Here is a 25401-nt window from a genome sequence, read left to right on the forward strand (position 1 = left end):
GGAAATCAGCTTCGTTATCGAAAAAAGCAACGCATATTTGAGCTAAATTAAATCTTTCGAATCATACCAATTTAATTCCTTCTTTTCATTAACCTTGAATGTATACCATATAGATCTGCATATGTATACACTTTTATATATTTTCTTTCATTAATCATATGCAAAATGCATACAAACATATTCCTTTGTTATGTGTCATATGCTTTGCGGCTTCCTTTTTTCACGCCACCCTTCGTTGTTGTTTGTGTAGGTCAGGCTATCAAATTGCAAAATATGCCGGTATTACATCATCGACGCCTCGCGACAATTATCAAGCATTGCTAAGTGAGATCGCACTTAGTAGTACTTTGTGGACATATGTACATACGAACCCGTGACATATTGAAGAATGTATATATTCTTAAAATCGGAGTATAGTGATGCCAGTATAAATTCTAAAATTAGAAGATACACATACATATATGTATATATCATAGACTCAAACAATTCTGTTATTCACATTCGCACATTCTCACGCGGGCATTCAATTACAGTTAGCTGCAAGACTTAATTGGACTTGACACGTTGCATGCAACGGCATTAAAATGCTGCATTGTTTCATTACTCAAAATAGCATTTATATTTAGCATTAGCATTCGTGTACGTTTTCTATGACCAGCGTTGCCACAACGACACAAAAATATTAAGGCGATTTCGTGTCATTAGCGAAAGTGTGGCAGCAATAACCGTCATCCGCTGCACACGCCCACCAGCAGCCTTCCTTTCCCGACCAGTGGCGCCGTAGGTGTGACGCGCCATATGCGAGCGGAAACAAATCGCAGCTCCATTAACAACATAATCACTGCATGAAGTAAAGCTACAACAACACACATCGTCAGGCAGCTTTAATATGTAAACACTGCAGAAATTAAAGTATTCAAGTTTGTTTTTCATATTTTTCTTGCAGTTGCGTTTGCTTATGAGCTGCTTTATTGCGAGTTTCCATGTCTGGCACTTGTTTTCATTTGCCCTCAACTTTTTGTAAGGCGCACCATTTTCATTAGGGTATTGGAACTTTGTACAAAAAGCTTTGCTTTTAATTAGCAGATTATAATTGAAACATTTATAGAACAATTTATTTACCACGTGCGACACACATATCTTGTGGTCTTGATAATTAAAATAAAAATTGTGCAATCCATCCGTCAAACCAAAATTGAATTGTTGACAGCCTTAAAAGAAATTTGGTCAATCTCAAAATATTAGTAAAATTATGAAATTAACAAGCTCTGTCTCAAAATTTTCAAACAGATTAACTAGAGTGAAGAGACCGCACCCACTTAGACCAGCTTAGACTCTTTCAAAGTTTATACTAATTACACATTTTAGGTATGCGAACTGTATTGCAATCGGTTTCACTAATTATAGCACCTCCTTACTTAATTTTAATGGCATGGCAGAGCCGTTGCCGTTGCGAATATTGTCGATGGATGACTCAGTTACTGCCCGCATTCGTAATCGTCGGTTGGTGTATTTCAAATGATTTGCGTAATTTATTGTACATAAGTGCCAGGGTGGGCCACGTGGGATTTTTATTAAGCTTTGCGTAATATTATTATACCCTGAATGGGATGTATTAAGTTTACCACACTTTATTTGTAATATCTAGAAGAAAACGTTGGAGTCTCCATAAAGTATATATGATCTAGTCATTCCCATCTATATACACGCGACATTTTTCTCTCAGTTTTTGGTATATCGATTTCAAATTTTGTAGATGTCCTTTTTCCCCACCGCTGCCATATAAACTGATAGAACTAAATCAAGACTAAATTTTCATGAATAATCTTTTTTCCTTACTTTGATAGTTTATATCAAACAATGTAACTGAAAAACTAGCGTAACCTTTTGCATTGGAAGCATATCGTTGGCCGATTACATTTTGAGACTTAGTCATATACAAGCATATAGTTGCTATAAGAAATGAACCTATGAAGGGTGTAGTTGAATTTAACGTTTTGTCTTGTTTTTTTTTTTATTAGAATTACGCCTCATAAAAATTGTTTGTTTACTGAAGATTTAAGATTTCAGATAATTACTACAAATAAATTTTATGGGGAAGGTTTATTATCATTCGAAGGAACATTCTTTGGCATTTATTTTTTTAGAGTTTATCTCTTTCAAATGTTGGCCGTGGCTATGTCTCAGATTGTTCATCAGTTGAGTCCAATTTTCGATGACTCGTTCGAGTATTTCGACTGGTAACTGGCGAATGACACGCGTGATGTTTTGCTCCAAGTTCTGAATCGAAGTGGGATTGTTCGCATAAACTTTAGACTGTTCATATCTCCGCAGGAAAAAGTCTAACGGTAGGATCCGATGATTCCACCGGCCCTCAAACCACATCAAACCGCTGTTTTTCTGTATGAAATGACAGCTCATGAATCTCTTCAAGTTGCTCTTCGTCCCAAATGCGGCAATTTTGCTTATTTATATACCTATTGAGCCAGAAAAGGCCCTGCTCCCTGAACAAAATTTTGCTCGAAAACGTCTGATATTCTTCGAACTTTTCAAGAGCTCATAGAGCGAAGCACAAGCTGTATTTTGTACGTTTTCTCGACGTAAAATGCCAAGACGTTCCATACATCAGTCCGAGTTACTGCGAACCGCGCCGAATCGACTATCCACGGTCTTCGAGTACATTCTCTTTTACGGCTGCTATATTTTTTCACTGAATGCTGGACGTGGGTCTAACGCATGGTTTATTCCTTCCTGCAAATCAAAGTTATTAACTCCGACTAACGATCTGCAAGAATTTTATCGACGTAATGTTATCTTTTCTAAAAAAAAGTCCATATTGCAATTTCTTCTATATGATTTGACCAATGTAGTACACAAACGATGTAGATAAGAAATGTTAAAGGCTCACAGAGCACTGTTAGACAGAGATTTCGGTTATTCAGCAACTGAAGTACAGGCATTCATTTCCGACAGTTCTCGAAGCCACGTACGCTTTGAGCAATTGCCTTAAATAGGTTAATTCGGACCCCAAATTGAAAGCGTCCGATCACCGCAGCATCTCACTGATATTATTTGCATTTTCATTACAAATTCGTGTAAAATTTAGTATTCGACCACCACTCCACTGCAACAACATTGATTTCATCTTCGATTTTCTGTCAAAATTAGCGCAGCGCAGATTTTCATACATTTCGTATTCCCACTATCGATGTCGGATGTTAATTCGCTAATGGATGGCCAAATCAATTAGCAGGAACCTAAAAAGTATGCCAATATGCATTAAGTGTGCCAGCAGCGTTTGGACTCGAATTGATATTTTACATTTCCGTTGCAAATTGCGTCGCTTTTCTCGAAAAATCCGCACAGAAACTTCCAAAACCTGCAATTTCTATCAATAACAAAAATATTAGCAATTTTCATTGAATTCAGTTTGTGCGACTTCTTGATGTGGTTTTCCCCATTTCACTGACGAATCGCTGTAGCTTCACTAACCAACTTCTCGTTTCGGTTGTTTTCAGTGCGGCGTTGCCAAAGGACAGTCAGGAAGTGGGTGACGGGTATGTGGGCGGGCATACCGGTAAGTGAAGTGTCAACCGACAACCATCGGTCGAATTTTGCTTGGCTGCATAACGCACATACCCACGAATATATATGTTTGTATATGTAAATGTGCATGTATGAAACATACATATGTATATTTATAAAGCCTGGCATTTGTTGGTTCTCTAGAACTTTTGTTGTTGGCTGGGTTATTTTTTGCTCCATTTCGCATTGTTGCAATCTGCCAAGTATTGATTTTTGATCACACCGCACTTCCATTACCGCCAACGAGCTGTGGAATATACGATTACGGAAGGAAGTGCCAAGAATAATAAAATACACAAATGCCAAAAAATTCTGTATAAAAAGGACATGACTTTATTTTCGGTGCTGTGTATTGATTTTTACCGAGATTGCGCCAAGGCTTGACAGTATGAAGCGTGCTGTGCAACACGGCAACAACTGATACCTCTGTCAGCCTGTAACGTGGTATCTGGGTAATTTGGCAAATGTCAAAAGTGTTGGACTGTTGCATTTTGCAGCGACAGAATGATACATAAACGCAGGACGAATACCTCAGCTGTCTGTATACGTTGAGACTTTGAGCGCAATAACAAACGTGGTGTGCCTTCGTTTACGTTTACGTTTCCCAGCTCAATTCAGTCAATTTGTCAAATTACCAGCACTATTTCAATTCAATTTAAAAGCCAATACACAGCACAAGCACAGAGCCTGCAGTCCTTTACACAAAGAGAATATTTAGATAAATTGAACTTTTTACCGTCTGAAAAGTTGTTTTCTTAATTGAATTAAATACTTGTATCAAATTTTATGCGATCGAAGCGTAAACTTGCTTTTTACCTGTGAGCCTATTGTGTTTAGTAAGAACTAAATCTTTCACAGGTCGACTCAGTATGTGGGCCTTTCCTCTTTTTCTTCACGGCAGAATTTGGGTAATTTAAGGTGAAACTCTGGATGAGGCAGTAATACGTCTAGTTATCTTAATACGTGAGCATGTGTGATTGGAAAAAATGTTTTTGCTTTAGAGAAAGAGGATAATAATACTTTCGGCTGTCTGCTGGACATTCTTGGATAATGTTTCTTTTATAAATACTTACGTCGTTCAATACTGTGAGCAAAAAGTGGGGTCATCTTTTTTAAATTTTTTTTGCATTATCTGTTCCCTTATACCCTTAGAATTACTGTAGAAACCCACTTTACCATTGGAAGGTTTCGAAAAAGTCCCAAAAATAATAATACCGCTCAACGTTCGGAGCGCTCGGAGTGCACACCTGGCACTTTAAATTCCTTTTTTCTCAAACACACACTTTTTTAAACTTTGCTTAATTTTTTTTTTAATATTGACAAAACGCCTGGCTATCGTCCCTACATAATTTCATTATATTCATTCATAATTTTTTATAATTTATTAGCAATGTTATGACAAAATTTATGTAAAAAACCTTGGGGAGAAATTAAAAAAAAACGTTAATTACTTTTTTATTTATCAACATTTCTTCATGATTCTAGTAGGGACGATAACCATTCAATTACTTTTTAAGAATAAATTGAGTTTTTACGTTTCAGATGATCCAAACATGAGAAATCGTGTCCGCCACTGAAAAAATGCAAATGTGAAAAAGTTCTATTGTAGAATAAAAATTTCTATGAAAAAAATATCAAAGAAACAGGCCAGGTTACCCTACTGACCCCTTAAATTTCACGCAGAAACCCATTCCTCGAAATATTTTTTCATAAATCTTGGATCTATACTTACGACCCGGAAACAGACGATCAATGGACCAAATATCATGGCAAAGGTGAGCCATGAAACAACGTCAAAGCAGGTCAAAAATCATGGCTATGTGTCACGGTGTGCTGCACTCCGAATTCTTTTCCACGTATCAAACTCTCAACAAGGAATACTATTTGAGTGTTATGCGTCGTTTGAGCGAAGCAATTCGTAAAAAGAGACCGGAATTATAGGTTGACAGCTCTTGGTTTTTGCACCGCGATAATGCACCGTGGTACACTGCATTACTTCTTCGTGAGTTTAACTTCTGGCTATTCAGCAAACGCAAACTCATTCCGCTCCTGGAAAAACGTTTTGAGTCAGTTGAAGACTTTAAACGTGAATCACAGACTATTCCGGAAATTGACTTTCACAACTGATTCGAAGATTGGAAAAAACGTTGGCACAAGTGTATTGTGGCCAAGGAAGATTACTTTGCTCATAGTAGCATATATCTTCTATACGATTTATCTTACGGCCATCCAAACAAAATTCCATTTTCGACATCCATTGCGTTCAGCGCCACTTCCGAAAATGGTATTCCAATTATAAGTTTCAACAAACTTTCATTTCGATATGAATAAGACTACGTTTTAATTTTTTTTTTCGTTTATATTTCGACACACATACATATATACAACATATATTTTTGTTATATCTTTAAAGAATTTAGTACTTTTCGAGTATTTTAATTTGTGACCCTTCTTTTATTTCCAGAAATAATCGCCGAGTACCGAGAAAAGAAGTCGCCACCTCAAAAGGTAAGTCTTCAAGATATTTTTACTCATGCATTAAGGCATTATAAGAAGCGGTCAAGAGCTACATTTAAATATCGCAGACGTCATGGTTATTTGTAAGCAAAAATTGTTGACATTTCACAGAAAAAAAGCACTGCACAATCATAAATTAAGTATAAGGCAGAATATAACTGTTACAAGTAGAAAGAAATAATCCGCTTTCGAACAATAAACCCCGCCGGAGGACAGTCGCACCATTCGTGTACTCGCTACGTAGCTCACCACCAGCGGCATTTCTCGGTCGGGTTCATCGGCGTGTCACGTGCACACTGAAAAGCGGCCGCAAAATGCTCCAAATTCAACCAATTGCGCCGTACGCGCACGTCATGCATGTCATGGCCCAAGTGCACCGGTTGCACATTCAGCCCATCGATGCGCGGCATGTTGGCGCATAAAAACTGCACCGAGTTGATGAAGAACAGCTGTGGGCGCGTGAAATTACCGAGCCATAGGCGGGGTGAGGAATTTGCGAAGCTATTAGGGATTTCATTATCACCGATGACAGGTTGTTGTTGACTTTGCGTAGCAGAGCCATTTTCAACGCGCGAGTCAGCTTTTGGTACATCTGCAGTAATATTGTGAGGCTGGTCTGCAGCTGCGCTAATCTCGTCCAGGCCGAAGTAGGTTTGATACGCCACACGTAAGCCCGCCACATCGGCCATATTCTCGGAGAGCACGTCATTTAACTCCGTTTGCCGCGTGCAGTTGATGAAGCTCCAATAATGTTGCGCCACATCCAAACCCAACTCATTAAAGTTACCATGCTGATCGTAGACAATGTGAAAGAGGTCGTAAGCGTGCATAATCTCGTGCGCAAGAATGAAACCAAACAGTGAATATTGAAACAAAGCATCCAATCGGTGATCGAAAAGCGGCAACTGTAAATACCCATATGGCACGAGCACCACGTTGTCAAAGATCTTAACCGGCGATGAAGAGCTCGATGTCTCGAAATTATGCTCGTAGATCAGTTGCTGCGTCGCATTTGCCGCACGTGGCACATTCAACAGCCTCGTCTGCATACGTCGTACACTGCTATGGATAAGCTGTAAATGATTGCCGTAAAAGTCGCTGGAGCTCATATTTATATCCGCATAATATTTCTCGACTTCAGATGTCAAGTTCGCCGCCCCGTGTGGCACATTGCCTATGCGTAGCTGCATTCCGTCCAGTTCGGCGAGTATGTAGGCACGCTCAGCGGCGTTCAGCTGTAAAGCATTGGCAGCTACCAGCTGAGCAAAGTTGCCGCGCAACTTGTTGAATATACGATGCAACGCGGCGTCACTCGCCACGCGTCTAAGCTTATAATAATGCTCCTCGTACAAGTAATTGGCTGCCAGTGGCATATAACCACGCAAAAGGCGCATGCAATGCGTGGATTTCTGCACATCCGACATTCCAGTTGGCAAATCGCCGCTCAATTGATACATGAACTTCAGCATTATGTAGTAGGCAATCGTTTCGTTCGAGTGTGCAGCAAGTAGCGCGGGCAATTTGCGAAAGTAGGGCAAATCGTAGGAGTAGGTTTGCAGCAGCTGTTGCTCCAAGTCCACTTCGCGGCCGAGCGTATGTAGCAGATACCTGCGCCAATCGATTTCCGGCACCAACTCTATCAAATCGTTCACATTCATCTCCAAGCTCGTGAAGTTTGCGCGCGTTACATTTGCTTCGCTGACATTTGAACTGCTTGAAGGCGGCAATGTGAGAGTGCTTAAGGCGTCATTCAACGACTCATCCAGCGCAATGACACCCGCACTGACATTCCGAGCCTCCGGCTCTGTCAAACCGAAATTAATAAATATGTCTTCAATATCCTTTTGCCGCAGAACCAGTGAGTGTGGCGCCACAGCCGGCGGCTGCTGCGCGTGCAACTCTAAGAAGTACTGCGTTGCATTGGCGAAGCGCACATTGACATCCTGCGTTATGAAAATCCCATTGAGTCCATAAGCGCGCAAGCCACTAACAACGCGCAGCCAATCGAAGTGTGTGGCATTCTGCCAAGGTCGCTGCCAGTCAGCACGCAATATAGGCCATTCAAAGTGTAAAGCCTGTTGCACGTAACGCAGAAAGGTGTTCAAAGCGGGCGCATTTAGATCCACACACGACCCATAGTAATGCCAGGCCTGCTGCGCTATGCCGCTCTTATTTGTTGCTCTGTCGGCAAGCAGCGCGCTCAGCAATTGCTTATTCACTTCGTAGTCCATATAGCCGGGCACATCCACATAGGCATCATTGTCGTAGTGTTGCGCCCAATTGCCACATGCGAACGCATAAAAATCTTCACACGGATCAACGCTCGTATTCAAATTGCCCAGCAGCTGTTTCACGTAATTCTCGTCTATATCTTCCAAGGCAGCACTCGTTGAAGATACGGCAAATATATATGTTACTATAAAAATTCCGTAAACAAAAAGGAAATAATGCGCGCGCAGCATTTTGTGGCAATTGCGTATTTGCACTGCAGCGCGACGCGGTTATCTCAACGGTTCTTAAGTATCAATGCACAAATGAAATTACTCCCTGCTTTTATGGGAACGCACAGCAACACTTCGTGTCAATGCCACTCTTTGTTCTCAACTGAACTGAATGATCTCGGCGATGCGCGGTTTTAGCAGCTTTTTCTGGTGGCGTTCCAGGGGCATCGGTGCCGTCGGTGGCATTTCTCTCATTCCAAATCGTTCTGACTCTTCCTCGTATGGATTTATCAGGCTTAAGAGCAATCGTCCGAGTCACAGTCATACATGCACAAATAAATATTTTCTTTTTGTTCTTGCATCTATAGAGAAAGCGCCAGCTGCGCCCATATATGTATGTATATGTGTGCGTGTGTCCAAAGCGCGTACATCTTTCCTGACATTGTCGGCGCGTCAAGCTTCCATAACGTCATTTCGACAACTCTTCCGCGCGGCGTTGGCATTTCACGTTGATCTGATTATCTGATATCTGTAGTTGCTGTATGCCTGCAGCCACATAAAAATATTTACAGCTTTTTATATTTATTTTAATGCCGCCTCTTGCCTTCTTCGTCTTTGGTTTATAAATGTCAGTATTTTAAGACGTCTGTGTGCATATCAGTTGTTAATTCTGCTTGGCGTGAATCACTCTTCATAATTCCATCGCAAAAATGTGTAACCCAGAAATGTATAAACATTTTTGATTAACGATCTGTCAATGATGTTATATATACATACATATTTTGTGAGGTGGTGTCTTGTTTGTTTAACTCGGAATTTGTGTTGGAGATCAGCTAAAATGCATTTTCTAACATTCGCAAATGGTTTGCGGAAATGAAAAAATATTTTCGGATCAGCATTTTAATAACAATTTAAATGATATCTCAAATATATTATGTAATAAGCCGCTTTTAATGAGCGACTAGTTTTTGAATGAGTCGTAAGTTCAACGCCCAACCGAGATAAAATCTGAAATATTGTAATAAATAACTATAAACCGAACCTCGGCTGTACCTCTAGTACTACCATATTTATACTCTCGCAACAAAGTTGCCAAAGAGAGTATTATAGTTTTGTTCACATAACGGTTGTTTGTAAGTCCTAAAACTAAAAGAGTCAGATATAGGGTTATGTATACCAAAGTGATCAGGGTGGCGAGTAGAGTTGAAATCCGGATGTCTGTCCGTCCGTGCAAGCTGTAACTTGAGTAAAAATTGAGATATCATGATGAAAGTTGGTACACGTATTTCTTGGCTCCATAAGAAGGCTAAGTTCGAAGATGGGCAAAATCGGCCAACTGCCACGCCCACAAAATGGCGAAAACCGAAAACCTATAAAGTGTCATAACTAAGCCATAAATAAAGATATTAAAGTGAAATTTGGCACAAAGGATCGCATTAGGAAGGGGCATATTCGGACGTAATTTTTTTGGAAAAGTGGGCGTGGCCCCGCCCCCTACTAAGTTTTCTATACATATCTCGGAATTTACTATAGCTATGTCAACCAAACTCTACAGAGTCGTTTCCCTCAGGCATTTCCATATACAGTTTGAAAATGGAAGAAATCGGATAATAACCACGCCCACCTCCCATACAAAGGTTATGTTGAAAATCACTAAAAGTGCCTTAACCGACTAACAAAACACGTCAGAAACACTAAATTTTACAAAAGAAATGGCAGAAGAAAGCTAAACCCAGGCTTTTTTTAGAAATTGAAAATGGGCGTGGCGTCGCCCACTTATGAACCAAAAACCATATCTCAATGAAATTCGGTATATAATATTTTCTTAATGCATCTGATGCCTTCTCTGTATAATATATACATTAGGAACCAATGATGATAGCGGAATAAAACTTTACACAAATACGGTATTTGAAAAATATGTAAATGACGGATAATGAAATCTCGATTATCACTTTATCATGCGAGAGTATAAAATGTTCGGTGACACCCGAACTTAGCCCTTCCTTACTTGTTTTAATTGGTTTAATCGCAGTCAAAAGCAAGACTTCTTATAAGTTCTTTATTGTTAGAAAGTTCGTTGACGCTTACTTTACCCAAGTTCTGAACCGCAAGAAATGTATCAAACACCTCTTCGTATACCGAATAGTACCGAAAAAACTTTGTTGTTTCCATTCTTCTTTTTCTTCTTAATTGGCGTAGACACCGCTTACGCGATTATAGCCGAGTTAACAACAGCGCGCCAGTCGTTGTTCTTTGCAACGAAGTGGAGGTCTTCCTCTGCTTCCCCCGGCGGGTACTGCGTCGAATACTTTCAGAGCTGGGGTGTTTTCATCCATTCGGACGACATTACCTAGCCAGCGTAGCCACTGTCTTTTAATTCGCTGAACTATGTCAATGTCTTGTACAGCTCAGCGTTCCATCGAATGCAGTATTCGCCATGGCCAACACGCAGAGGACCATAAATCTTTCGCAGAACTTTTCTCTCGAAAACTCAGAACGTCGACTCATCAGTTGTTGTCATCGTTCAATCCTGTGCACCATTAAACAGGACTTGTACAATTTGGTCTATGTTCGTCGAGAGAGGACTTAACTTCTCAATTGCCTACTCAGACCGAAGTAGCAACTCATGGCAAGATATTCTGCGTTGGATTTCGAGGCACTGGTTCCAAGATGGACGAAATTATTCACGACTTCGAAATTATGACTATTAACAGTAACGTGGAAGCCTAGTAGCGCGTGCGACGACTGTTTGTGTGATGATAGGAGATATTTCGTCTTGCCCTCATTCACTGCCAGATTCTCTTGCTTGCTGCCTTATCTAGTCTGGAGAAAAAATAACTAACGGCGCGCATGTAGAGGGCAATGATATCTATATCTGCTGTACATTCTTATAGAAGATTGTACCTGCCCGATTAAGTTCCGCAGCTCGAATTATTTTCTCCAGCAGTAGATTGAAGAAGACGCACGATAGGGGGTCACCTTGTCTGAAACCTCGTTTGGTATCGAACGGCTCGGAAAGGTCCTTCCCGATCCTGACGAAGCTTTTGGTATTGCTCGACGCTAGTTTACACAGAGGTATTAGTTTTGCAGGAATGCCAAATTCAGAAATAGCGGCATAAAGGCAGCTTCCAAAAGCAGCAAATCGACGAGGAAGCAGTACATAAGTGTCGATCCTCTTTTTCCAAGATTTGACGCATGGTGAATATCTGGTCAATTATAGATTTTCCAGGTCTAAAGTCACACTGATAAGATCCAGTTTGTTGAAGCGGTGGGCCTTAATCTTTCACACAATACGCTCGATAGAACTTTATATGCGATGTTGAAGAGGCTTATTCTATGGTAGTTAGTGCAGATTGTGCGGTCTCCCTTTTTGTGGATTGGGCAGAGCACACATACCAGTGTGACACTTAAAAAAAAAATTTATTTGCGTTTTCTATAGCTTATATTTCCATAAATATCCTGTGAAATCGGGAAGGTCGTATCTTGAATACTTATTGGATAGCAGCGAAAATGACATTTTTCAAAATTTCTGGCGTCATAAATCAACGAGAAATTGACCGATCGACTTCAATTTAAAACTGAGTATTTTTGAATACATTTACTATACAATGACCTACGATCTTTTTGATTGGTTGAAAATTGTCAATTTGTCATTAAAAAACAACCATTTTTTACCTAAACTAACGATTTTTTTACAAAAATTCGTCATTTTCTTAATTTTTGAAGATCGTAGGTCATTGTATAGGAAATATCTTTAAGTTTAATAAGCTTTTTGATTTTTTTTGTTTCAGCTATTCATTCGGTCGGAAACATGCCAGCAGTTGGGGCACTTTTTTTGGCACCTCCGAAGACAGCCCATAACTCCGTTATTTTTCAAAATTTTTTTAAAAAAAAATTTTAAAATATAGCTGAAATATACCTTATTACTTTTAAAGAAGCTCGAAATATTCAATCGCGTACTTTCTCTTAAAAAAATTCATGAAAATCGCCTAATTTTTCATGCGTCACACTGGTATAGCCCCTTAAATTCCAATCATCGTGCTTCGTCTGACCATATTCTACAAAGAACCTGATGCATGCTCCTTATGAGTTCTTCGTCGCCATATTTGAATAACTCGGCCGGCAATTCATTGGCTTCGCCGCTTTGTTGTATTTCAGACGGTTTGTTATTATTTTATATTCGAGCTAGATATTTGCAAAGAATTCACTTTGTTTTCCCTATTTCACCTAACCTTGTGGTCCATACTTTCGGCCAAGGCTGTATAGTTTTGGTGGGAAGGTATAAACTATGTGATAATTTGTGCTAAGAAACCAACAACATAATTGCAGCACTTCTGGGTAAACATGTACATAATCACATATTTCAGTTATATTATGGGGTATGCTCGGATATATACATATGTATATATTTAAGTGCCATTGAGCACTCAATTAAACTATTGCAACTCTCAAGTTTAAATAACACTCGACAACTACAAGAGCCTCGTCATCCGAAAGTGCACTTGAGAGTTGTTTAATTTTTCAGTCTATGTACACATGTATGTATATGGTAGTACAGGTAGTACATACGATTTACTCTTTGCTTACAGCAAGCGCAGAGCAAAGTAAATACGGGCTAAATATAATTAAAGGGAAGTTTCTAACGTCAATACACAATTTGTGTGCAATTTGAATTGAGCGCACTTCAAACTCAACAAACCTAATCCAATCAGTGTCAATAACACCGACAGCAACCAAAGCGAGTACAAATGCTACAACAACAGCAACAAAAAACATCAAATCACTGCACAGTTTTTTTCTTTTTTTTAAATTTCTAAGTTCAAGGCAAAGTACAACACCTCCGCACGCACCACTTCAACCAGCAGCTTGCTGGCGATGATCTCCGCCAACAAGAAAAACGACAACATCGGATTCAACAACAACAGCACTAGTGCCACTAGTGTCCAAGTGCACTTGACTACAGTTGAGATTGGCTAGCATTATCGGCCGATGCTGTTGGCTCGGTAGGCAGTGCAGCATGAGTAAAGCACACCGATTGTGAAACTGAGAATAGCGGAAGACTTGAAGTGAAAAGTCGAGTATTAAATGAATAGATATTGCCGCAGATAAAGTAAAATCACTTCAATAATCGACAATGCGAATGCGTGTCAACTTATCATGAAAGCGTCCGCTACCACGACGAGCTTATTTCTCTAGTGAAGTGCAGCGGGGCTAACGGCTGTCATCATCGCTGTCAGATTTGCAGCATTTATTATCAACAAATCATTTCTATTTGTTTGTTTTTTTGTTCCACATCCCTCTATCAAGGTCACTCTCGTGATGTTGCTTTAAGTGTATACAGTAAAACATTCAAATCCTCTTATTTAAGTTAATGAGACTTTAATAAACCCACTTTTTTGGTAGCTAATCTTGTTAAATCAAAAGATTGGTGTACCTGAAAATGAAATGTCAAAAAATACTTTTATGAAAAATGTTTTCCAGCTCCAATTCTATGTTCCGAATTGATTTTGAACCGAATTGATTACTTCTTAGGAGCACACCTAGTGAGACAACTTATATACAAATTATATAAAAATTTCAATTAGTGGGAGTTTAAAAAAACCCACTACGTCGATTGTAATATTCAGGTTAAATTTATATAAGAGAAATGTTTGTAAAAACAAGTAAGGAAGGGCTAAGTTCGGGTGTCACCGAACATTTTATACTCTCGCATGATAAAGTGATAATCGAGATTTCATTATCCGTCATTTACATATTTTTCAAATACCGTATATGTGTAAAGTTTTATTCCGCTATCATCATTGGTTCCTAATGTATATATTATACAGAGAAGGCATCAGATGGAATTCAAAATAGCGTTATATTGGAAGAAGGAGTGGGTGTGAACCGATTTCACCCATATTTCGTACATGTCATCAGGGTGTTAAGAAAATATTACATACCGAATTTCATGGAAATCGGTGGAGTAGTTCCTGAGATATGGTTTTTGGTCCATAAGTGGGCGACGCCACGCCCATTTTCAGTTGTTGAAAAAAGCTTGGGTGCAGCTTCCTTCTGCCACTTCTTCCGTAAAATTTAGTGTTTCTGATGTTTTTGGTTAGTCGGTTAACGCATTTTTAGTGATTTTCAACATAACCTTTGTATGGGAGGTGGGCGTGGTTATTATCCGATTTCTTCCATTTTTGAACTGTATATGGAAATGCCTGAAAGAAACGACTCTATAGAGTTTGGTTGACATAGCTGTAGTAGTTTTCGCGATATGTACAAAAAACTTAGTAGGGCGCGGGGCCACGCCCACTTTTCCAAAAAAATTACGTCCAAATATGCCCCTCCCTAATGCGATCCTTTGTGCCAAATTTCACTTTAATATCTTTATTTATGGCTTAGTTATGACACTTTATAGGTTTTCGGTTTTCGCCATTTTGTGAGCGTGACAGTGGGCCGATTTGGCCCATCTTCGAACTTAACCTTCTTATGGAGCCAATAAAAACGTGTACCAAGTTTCATCATGACATCTCAATTTTTACTCAAGTTACAGCTTGCACGGACGGACGGACAGACAGACATCCGGATTTCGACTCTACTCGTCACCCTGATAACTTTGGTATATATAACCCTATATCTGACTCTTTTAGTTTTAGGACTTACAAACAACCGTTATGTGAACAAAACTATAATACTCTCCTTAGCAACTTTGTTGCGAGAGTACAAAAATGTAATATTTTTGAGTTATACGACGGCACTAAAAAATAGATTCTCCATTGCTGCTGTGATTCCGGCTTTCTCCGTGCAGCATAAAAATAAGAAAATCTCGTTAAACTAGAAAATATTCTCCGTAACACTGACATACAAAAACGGTCAATTTACAAAATGACGGTTAATAACCAGAACTCGCTTTTGGATCTTATCAAAAAACAGATTATTCATTGTATGTACAATTAAATACAGTTCGAGTAAAAAAACTTGATTTCTGCGAGTTATCACTGCAGCTGTTTTGAGAAAAATGCATTTCAAACTTACTAATTGAACAGAGTGGCTGTAACTCAAGAACCATTTGAGATAGCGTTTTGAAATTTTATTATATTATTTCCAAAGGGTTCAAGGTTCCAAAATTTCACAATTTTTTCAATATATTACAGTAACATTTGGCTATTCACAAAACTAAAGCGGTAGCAAATATTATTGTACAATATTCAAAGATAATAAAAGTCACAGTATTTAACAAACTCGCTTAAAGAAGTGTGGAGCCCAAATTTCAGTGAATACACCACATATTCCACGAATTGTAGCGCAGCGGTGTTGCAGTGTTTCACGATTTTATCTTATTCAGTAATTCTCACACAAATACAAGCAGAGCATGGTGCTCCCGAACGCCCATTTAATGTTCGCCCGCCATTTGTGTCACTGCTTCCGACGCGATTTCCCTGTCATACTGCAGCACTACTAACAAAAAAAGGAATGCGCCTTAAGCCTCTAATGTTTACGTAAGCATTGTCACGACATGTTCATAGATGATGCTGACATTTTTTTGCTTTTTTGATGATGCTACTGATGACTTAAAAAATAACGAGTGCACCAACACCACCGCCTCCCAGTAAACAACTACACACAAGAGCTTACCTGCAAATAGTTATCCTCTCGCTGATAATGAGTGTGACGATAACCGTGCTATGATAATGAAGTTTCCAAGGATGGCAATAAACGCTATCATGGTGGATATGGCGGAAAGTTGCAAGCGGCCAGTCACATGGTACTCATCAGGGAAAGATTTTTTGTGTAACACAAAGAAGTAGAAGTGAGGATATGCTCCACATACAGCACGTGTCGCCATATGAAGAGTGTGTGTGTTGAGCCGAGCGATAGCTTCAGGCTTCTGGCAGCTGACGTATCCTTGTTTTATGCATTTGTTTTGCGCACGAGGAGATAATACACATTGTTTGACTTATTTGGTAACGGGTGTTTTTGGAGACAAAGAACTTTTATTTTGATATAAGGCGCACAACCAGTGTCAAAGCCTCGGTCTCTGCAATTTACTTTTTTTTTTACTTGTCTAAATTCTATTTTTGATCAGATAAAATTGTTGAAAAAAATGCTGTTTTTTACCCGGCGAAACCCGTGTAACCCCCTAAAACACCCTGTATAAAAATGTGTAAACACGTACATGTATTTTTCTTATATTCTGAGTAGAAGTATGCGATACCAGAATATAAATATGCATTTGAAAGCGTTTCGATGGTTCAAATCGTGAGCCAGGCGAATTCCGGAATTCCGATTGGCAAGCTATGCCAATGTTCCGACAATATTTCTGATTGGTACGACATACATGTGCATAGAATATTGGCTTCCCAGTGATTTCATACTCAGCACTCAAGCACCATTAGTCCAGCATGTGAAGTTACGTATACGCACTGTACCCATGGCTAGAAGGACTGTCGAAATATTCAGAATTATTATTTACTACTCAAGTCCGCTGATTATCACCTAATATAAAGATTTTGGACGTGTTCTTAAATTTTTCTCGGTCTCTGCAATATTTAACCCAGAAAGCATTTTATTAGCTCTTTTATGTGCGCTGTGTATGTTTATGGAGTATGTGACGTTGCACAAACTCAAATACAATCTCAAGAGAAATCAAGCAAATAATAGTCTCATAATGAGCGCAATGAAATGCGTCCGATGTCAACTGAGTTGCGTTTGACACTCACACGCGCCGGCTTGCGGCCACATATTCCACTTGCAAGCATTTATGCGCATGTGGATGCGAGGAAATTGTATTTTTATTGCACGCGTTGGCATTTTAATATGCGCATTACTATTTGCGTTTCCGAGAATATTTGCATTTTAGCTCGCACACACCCCGCCGCAGCCGCGCCCGCCGCCCACTCTTGCTATCCACCCATTCAGCTGCTATTTCATGCCAGTTATGCTCAATGCTGACGCACACGCACACACACACCTCTATGTGAATGTGGTAGAAGTGGATATGGTTCGTAAATTTCGCAATGGAAGCAAAGTAAATGCACCTAATGTAGACAAACAACTGCAGTGGCTGGCACAAACCCGAGCAGCAGCACGACTATCGGTTGTGCGTGCCGTTGTATGCGAATGAGCGCGTGTTGTGCTGTTTGTGTTTACATTTGCCGCTTACTCCCGCCAGTTGTTGTCTGCCGTGTCGTTTTATGGGGTTTCCACATGTCAAGTTGTTACCCTACATTTCATTCATTCATCCATTCATTCGCTTATTTACAAATTCACACACACATACATACGCACTACTAATACACTTGGTTACGTACAAGCAGCAACCGTTTTAAGTGACGCGTCAAACTCCTTGTGCTCCCTTTATTCGTACACCCTTGTCTGTGCGCACCTATCCTGCCGCTGTATGGTTGGCAGTTGTGCCTTCGTGCTTTAGCTTTTGCTTTCCTTTTCATTCGATTTTCTGGCATTTTTGTGTAGTTGCCTTTTATGCGACAAACATATTGACATTCTCTGACAAACAACAGCTCCAGGACGGGCGGCAGCCGGAGGGCGCGTGTGGTATATGCCGGGTGGGCGACAACGCTTCTCTGAAGTCATGTGCCATTATTTGGCGCTTCACTGCAACATCCTGTGACATAAACAGCCACGCGCACACACGCTCACATAACCACACCTCCGCACCTCTGCACCTACGCCCGGCGCGCGCGCCAACTAACCTACGCAAATTATGCTCGCTTGTGCAGCCACACCCATACACTTGACGTCTCTGCCCCATGCCTCAGTGGAACGCCTGTATGACGCGTTCGTACAACAGCAAATCCTCGACACACACACAGCCATATACAGTACACATATGTAGTATGTACATATATGTAGGCACAGAGGCATCCGCATCCACTAGCATCCGTTTTCAAATTCAACTCTAGCACTCCTCCGCTCCCTGGCAGTGCGTTGTCAGCGCATATTGTTAGTTTTCCGATATGTCAGCGCTGGCAGGCAAGCGTTTGTTGTTACTCGTGTATTTGGTAATAAAATGCGAAAATATGGGTTATATTTGTATTTACACAGGCATAAACATACACGTGTCTGTGTGTGCGTAATACCCTGCGCTCTGTGTCCTGCTGTCGCATTTCGCTTTATTTGCTAAATTCATTTTTTGCTTAATCTGAATGCAAATGTTTTACATCGTCTCGTCATTGTCGATTGCCTGTGGATTATAGTTTTTATTTCACTGAATCCTTCAGTGCTAGTGCATTCGTGTGTGCCATATTTACAGCTATTGTTGTCGGATGTCGGATGTGTGTACGCCATTTGCCGAGTTACAAGTGCACGTAATGAATTGAATGATTGATGAGGATATTGACAATGCTCATAAAATTGATGAGGATTTAAAAATCGTCAAATATACAAATTCGTAAGCCACTGCTGTGGACTTACAGAGTAGCATAAGTGGCACACATATGTGTGTTATATATGTATACTATATGTATGTATGTGAGTGTTTATGTACCAGAGTAAGTAAATAAGCACCGAAAATATTTATACTCATTGTATTGTTGTCATTAGCAGAGTTATGCATGCCAGTGTTACAGTTATGCCAAACTTATTCTAGAATGTGAGAGTCTCAAAATAACCATTTCTGTTACACAATGAATGATTTTTATCGTCTAGTCATTTATCTCAGAATATTTCTGATCTTAACGGGTTACATGGGTTTCCTCGGGTAAAAAACAGCCTTTTTCAACAGTTTTTTTTATCGGATAAAAAATTATATATTTTATAAGAATCTTTTATTGTTACAATCACACACTATTAACAAAAACATTCTACAATTTTTGGGAAAAAATATTTCAATCTCGGCTCTCCCGGTGACCTCTCGGAAAAAAAGCAGGATACCTCCTTATAGGATCATCTAAAGTGAAAAAAAAAAATACTTAAAAAAATCCTTCGTCCTAGTCTTTAAGAATTGTATCTCAAAGACCCTGTGTAAAATTTCATGAAGATCAGTTGCGTAGTTCTCGAGAAATCTTGCCAGCCAACTTCAAAAACACAGCGTCTAGAAAAACGTGTTTAAAAACGGCGCACTTAGCCTAGCTAGCCTCGAGCGCGCAAGTTCTCAAGTCTGTATCTCCGAAACTATTACACAGATCAACTTGAAAATTTCGGTCAATATTCTGCAGGTGTTGTAGAATTTAATAAGACAATAAAAAAATCGAAAACAATTATGGGGTACAATGGTGCATCGTCATATATCAAAATCAGCCAACATATTTACCGGGCTTCACACTTTTCCTAATTTCGAACCCTAAAGCCTCATGAAACTTTTCGCAGAGGTGTGATGATGATTTTCTTGCTTTCAGGTACCTTTTGAACCGACCATTTATAGAAACTTGGAATTTGCCGGTTGATATAAGCTCAAGTCTTCTAAGGAAAATAAAAATACAAGAATTTCAAAGCCACTAGTGCCAGAATAAACATTTCATCCGAGTTTTTTTCAAGTATATCCACTCCGACTAAATCGTTTATCGTTTATTTCTTAATTTTATAACAATCATTCTTCATGAGTATCAAGTATAAAAATTTTGTGTTCAATTAGTAAAAATATGTACCTATTTGCATTTGTGGGTATGTGTGCTAGTGTTAGAATATATTTTTTTTCGTCTCTCCAAGTATGAGCTCTTAATTGTAACGGAGAGGTCCTTAGACTTATATTTTTCTATTTCTTCCTTATAATCAAATAGAAAAAGTAAAATCTTGCTTTCAACTACTTTAAAAAAATCTATCGTTTCATATATCTCAGAAAAATGTCTCTCACGATTTTTCCTAAACCTAACACTAATGTGTTTCTTATTTGAATTACTTTAATCCATATTCTGCTAATTAACCCAACTTGCCTTTCAACTGAAGTCAATATTATTAGCTCACCAAGGAAAAGTGCTCCCATTATGTAACTCATTATTAGTGTTATCGTCATTATTACTTAACACCTTCTCTGCCATTAACAAGGCCCATCTTAAGTGCTTTTCACGCTAATGTCCCTAATTTATTATATATATTTTGCAAGTTTATGTAAGCGAATCAGCGGTCTTCCTCGATGTACTAACAGTGTTCAATGTAAATAACACACATACATACATACAAGTAGATACCCATGAAATATGGCAAAGCACCACCCAATCATGTCTGACACAATTTTCGTTAATTTTCTTTGGTGTCAGCTCTACGGCGTTGAACGTTGAGGAACGACAAAATTAACTGAAAGTAGTCCGTTCTTATAGGAAACAGTAAAGTAGCATGAAGAGGAATATTTGAGGGCAGATATATGAAGGCCATTTAGTGGCATTTAATTGAGATTGAAGGCAATTTATGTCTCTTTAAACTCGACACACTGGACCAAGCGATGCTTGAACTTCTTCAGCCAGTCTAAAAAGTACGTGGAGATCTGCAAATAATGCTCGTGTGAGCAAACGCAATTCCATCAGGCCGACAACTTTCTCATACCCAAATTGGAATCACGTGGTTCTTTTTGGTGCCTACAGCCTGCGATATTTCGCCAAATAAATATGTCAGAAGCATTAAATTTCACAAATAAGATGGTAGAGAGAGGCTTTGGTTAAATACTATCCCTAACCTTCCAATCGTCTGCGATGTCTTGTCGGACTCGATTGATCCTTCCTTTGAGTCTCTTGAGGACTTCCAAGTAAATCTTGACGTTGACGGTTTATCCAGGAGGAACAAATTCATGGTGGATGATGACTTTGATGTCAAAAAAGACAATTAGCATCGTTTTCACTTTGAAAGATCTCTGAATCCTATTTTCGTTAGTAAGCTTGATTTTTATATAAATAGTTTATAAAAACAGAATGTAGTAAAAAAAAACTAAGAACAGCCTTCCTTGCTGCCAAAATATATAGAATATATAGAATACATTTTGCAAATAGAAAAAAAAATTAGTAAAATCCTTCTTTATTAATTTCAGAGTTCAAAAACGAGTGGCGGAGCGAAAGGTTGAACGAGTTGTTGAAATGAATTTATTCGCCCAATCTAAATAGTCTCATTAAGTTGAGTGTATGAAAGTGAAACAAAATCCCTCCCACGAACCTCTACCAATCCGCTATCACGAAGATGTCGAAGCATCCAGATAATGATAATCTACGCAACGACATCTACGAAAACTTACCTTGTCAGGCTATGTACAATGATGCTGTACGCAAAATCCAACAACAAAAGTCTGCCCAATCGAACACAAATAATGCCGTCGCTGCAGCGGTGGCCAATAACCCGCTCTCTCAGCAGCTACTATTGAACAATATAAGCAATCAGAATGCAGCTAACTCCAATCCGCACACTAACTCTACCGGCTTGAGCAACAACAAACAACAGCCGTCGCCGCTAACGCTGCAACAGCAGTCGAACAATCGGCATTATGCCGCCACTAATATGTCCAAAGAGATGCTCTACGCCACACCATTGCGCAAATCGGACCGTTACAAAAGCGGCGAACGCTTGCGCTTCAACAGTTCGGGTGCACGTTTGCATGCGAGTGGCAGCAATCACGACACCCATGATACACACGATGCCAAATTGTCCAATCTCATGGAGTACAAGCAACTAAACTCAAAAGACCTAACTCGGCTATGCAGTCGAAATGGCAATGCCATTCCAGTAACCGATCTCGATGATGACATGGCCGTGGATGGTTGCTCGTCCAGCGCATTAGTTGGTGGTTCGTATTACACGAATCAACCTGCCTCATTGCCGCCGCTTCCCAACTCGAACACTCCCAGTCATCAACTGGAGGATCGGCGTATACTTAATTTTCTCAAGGACACTACACAGTTGCAGAAAAAGCTAGAGGTATCTAGCCGGGACTGTCCCAACGCCAGCTTTTCGAATTTGGCTCGAGAGGAACACTTTGCCAATTTAGTGCAACAGAATTTCACAATCGAAGCAACGCGTAACAAGGTAGACTCCAATGCTGAGGGGAATGAAGACCACAGTATGAGTGTCACTGCAGATACTAGTGAATCGGTGTTAACCGAAACTGCGGATAATTTAGAGGTTTTAATGCAGAAAAAGCTTTCGCCTGATAAGGAAGTTAGCGGCATTGCATCGTCATGTGGTTCTCAAAGTCAGACTCTCACTACGCGAAGCGGACAACCAGTGTACATACACCGGGAATGGGTGCTGAAAAAGATAGCGCTATGCTTGGAACAGCGCACCGCAGGCAAGAAGAATATGCCCGGTCTGCTCAGTACTGGGGCAGTAGGCAAAGCCGAAGCCGCTGGTGGTTTTATGGCGGCTCGTGCCAAAGCAGCAGCAATATCCAACTCTACGTATAACGGTTGCCTCGTATTGGGCTCGAATGGCTCAGGTAAAACTTCGATCTGTCAAGCAATTATGAATGGCAACTCTGGCACAAAAGGCATTCTGAATCGCAAATTACTTGGGTGCTATCTGATCGAATCACAGAACCCGGAATGTCACAGCCTTTCTCTATTTATGCGTAAAATAGTACTACAAGTATTAAGCCATTCTTCATTAATCGCAAAGGATGAATGTCAGCGCGTAATTGATGAAGGCTTCTCCTTTCTGCAGGAGGAGGCCCAACAGCAAGAGTCAAAACTGGATGAGGCAATGAACAATATTACGCTGGACGAAAATGTTGAGGATATTTTAATTGCTGAACTCCGGCGTGGCGCCAATAGCTGTGACATCGACAAACCAGAGCATTTTCAACAAAGACGTACTTCGACTAACAACAAAAAGTCCGGCAATGCCTGTATTATGCGGCAAAAATCCGAATCTTCTGCTGCTGAAGAACATTCCGCAATCGATGACAATAAGAAATACAACAATTATGGCACGCATCCTCCTTCGACGGGTAACAAAAGTAATGCTAAAGATCGCAACGAAGATAAAGACAACGATACAGAAAAAGGGAAACGCGCCGATCCAGAAAAGGAGAAAAGCTCGCCTTCAACATCGACCAAATGTAGCCCAGGCAAGAAATCAAAGATACCAGTGAAACTCGGCCGTTCAAGTGCTGTTGCCTCACCAGTTAAAGTGACAGCAGTTCTAACACCAAGTACTGGTGGTACAGCTATTCAACATGGGGGTGGTGAGGATATTGCTGATATGATTAGCGAAGATCTCAAAAATGAGATAGAAGCTGCTATTAATGAGGACAATGTTGATGGCAATAAAGCCATCGAAGAGAATCTGAAATCCGATCGTGATGAAGACGATGAAGACAAGCCCGAGGCAGATAAAAATCTTCAAGAAGATCTCAAGGAATGTAAGAACGCATTTGAAAAAGAGAACATCAATGAAGAAGACAAAGAAAATTGCGAAAATCTAATTGAGTTCGAAAAGCTTAACGATCGCGAAATAAAAGACAACTATATACATCCCAGCGGCGCAAACGATAATATGAACACGCTACCACCGCCACTACCCAAGCCGAAAAGTTGCCGGACAGTAATCGCAGATGGTTACTATGAAATGTTGCTCTCAAACCCAGAAATACTGGAGTGTTTGAATGTCGATAGCATTGAGAAAAATCCTGATGAATGCTTTAAAAAGGCATTGCTATTCCCGCTACTCGAGCTTACCCCGCCCAAAACAGCACTTTTGCTGCTGATCGATTCCATCGATGAAAACTATATAAATGAGGGAAATTTGATCACCACTTTGAAGGGTGGAAGAGGCATGTCGACCAGTCACAAGAGTCGCAACGTTGCGGAATTATTATCCAATCACATACACCTCTTCCCTAAGTGGCTCTTTCTGGTGTGTACCACCAAAAAGCAAACTAAACAGATCACACGGATGTTTACAGGTTTTAAGAAGATCACTTTGGATGACTTACGCAAGTCGCATGTTGTGAAAGATGTCCAGGAGTACATAATTAATAGGCTAAACTCGGACTTTAAAGACAGTATTATGCTCACAAAGGAGATAATAGAGTCACTTCACCAATTATATATCAAATCGAATGGTTGTATATTGTATTTGGAGAAAGTATTGAATGGTATAAAAGAGAACTTCTTTAGTTTTCGTGAGATCAAATTGATACCATGCACACTGAACGGCTTGTATTTGTACATTTGTCAGAAGTCGTTCAACAAAAAGCAATACATGAAAATACGGCCACTGCTAAATGTGCTGCTCGCTTCATCTGGTTACGTCGATAAACTTTTCCTCTTTAATTGCCTACGTACACACAATTACGCCATCGATACGGAGGAATTCGAAAAGCGTTTACATCTCATGAAAAACATTGTCGCTTACGATGCGGATCAGCAGCGACTGCGGATATTCCACAATTCCTTCTCCGACTGGTTGGTCGACGTTAAGTTCGCTACGAAAAAATTCATTTGTGACGTTAACGAAGGTCACGTAATGGTCTCAATGTACTATTTGCTGGTAGCCGACACATTGTGCGCAAATAATGTTCGGAAATTTGTATATCATCTTATCAAGTCGGGCGAATATCTCACCAGTCGCAATGTTAATTTGGATATAATACTCATGTTACTCGAATCACGACTGAATTTGAATGATGCATTCTACACGAATCACTTGAACTGCTGTTCGCAATGCGAAAACGATTTCAAGCACGACCCAAACTTTCTACCTAAGACACGCAACATGTTAGAGAAATTCCTTAGTAGCGAATTAACTGACGAGTTTTCGCAATTCTTATGTGATTTCTTCAAGCCGAGCTTACCTACAGATGCGAAGATTCTTAAGCTGTTAATTGAAACCGGAATTAATAATGCTGAAGCACAGGTAAGTCGATAAAATAATCTCTAGAACTCACATATATATTTCACAATTTGATAATCTAACCCAATCTAAAATATTACCC

General features: G+C 39.8%; 2 protein-coding genes across 4 annotated transcripts in view; one reads left to right on the forward strand and one right to left on the reverse strand.

The window, feature by feature from the left end:
• The window catches only part of LOC120766649, a 77673-nt gene that overhangs the window by 47462 nt on the left and 4810 nt on the right, over nt 1-25401 (forward strand). For 2 of the 3 annotated variants that reach the window (XM_040092279.1, XM_040092277.1), the window contains exons 3-4: nt 6050-6093; nt 21508-25322. In XM_040092279.1, coding sequence (XP_039948213.1) covers nt 21654-25322 — 3669 coding nt within the window. In that variant the 5' untranslated portion in view covers nt 6050-6093; nt 21508-21653. Of the gene's footprint in view, nt 1-6049; nt 6094-21507; nt 25323-25401 lie in introns of those variants that run through there. The other variant, XM_040092278.1, reaches the window with a different exon arrangement.
• On the reverse strand, nt 6055-8661 carry LOC120766650 (neprilysin-11-like). The gene has a single exon (XM_040092280.1). It carries the CDS (start codon nt 8562-8564, stop codon nt 6348-6350), a length of 2217 nt encoding a protein of 738 aa, XP_039948214.1. The 5' UTR covers nt 8565-8661; the 3' UTR covers nt 6055-6347.

The sequence above is a fragment of the Bactrocera tryoni genome, chromosome 1, assembly GCF_016617805.1.
Source record: "Bactrocera tryoni isolate S06 chromosome 1, CSIRO_BtryS06_freeze2, whole genome shotgun sequence".
Taxonomy (NCBI): domain Eukaryota; kingdom Metazoa; phylum Arthropoda; class Insecta; order Diptera; family Tephritidae; genus Bactrocera; species Bactrocera tryoni.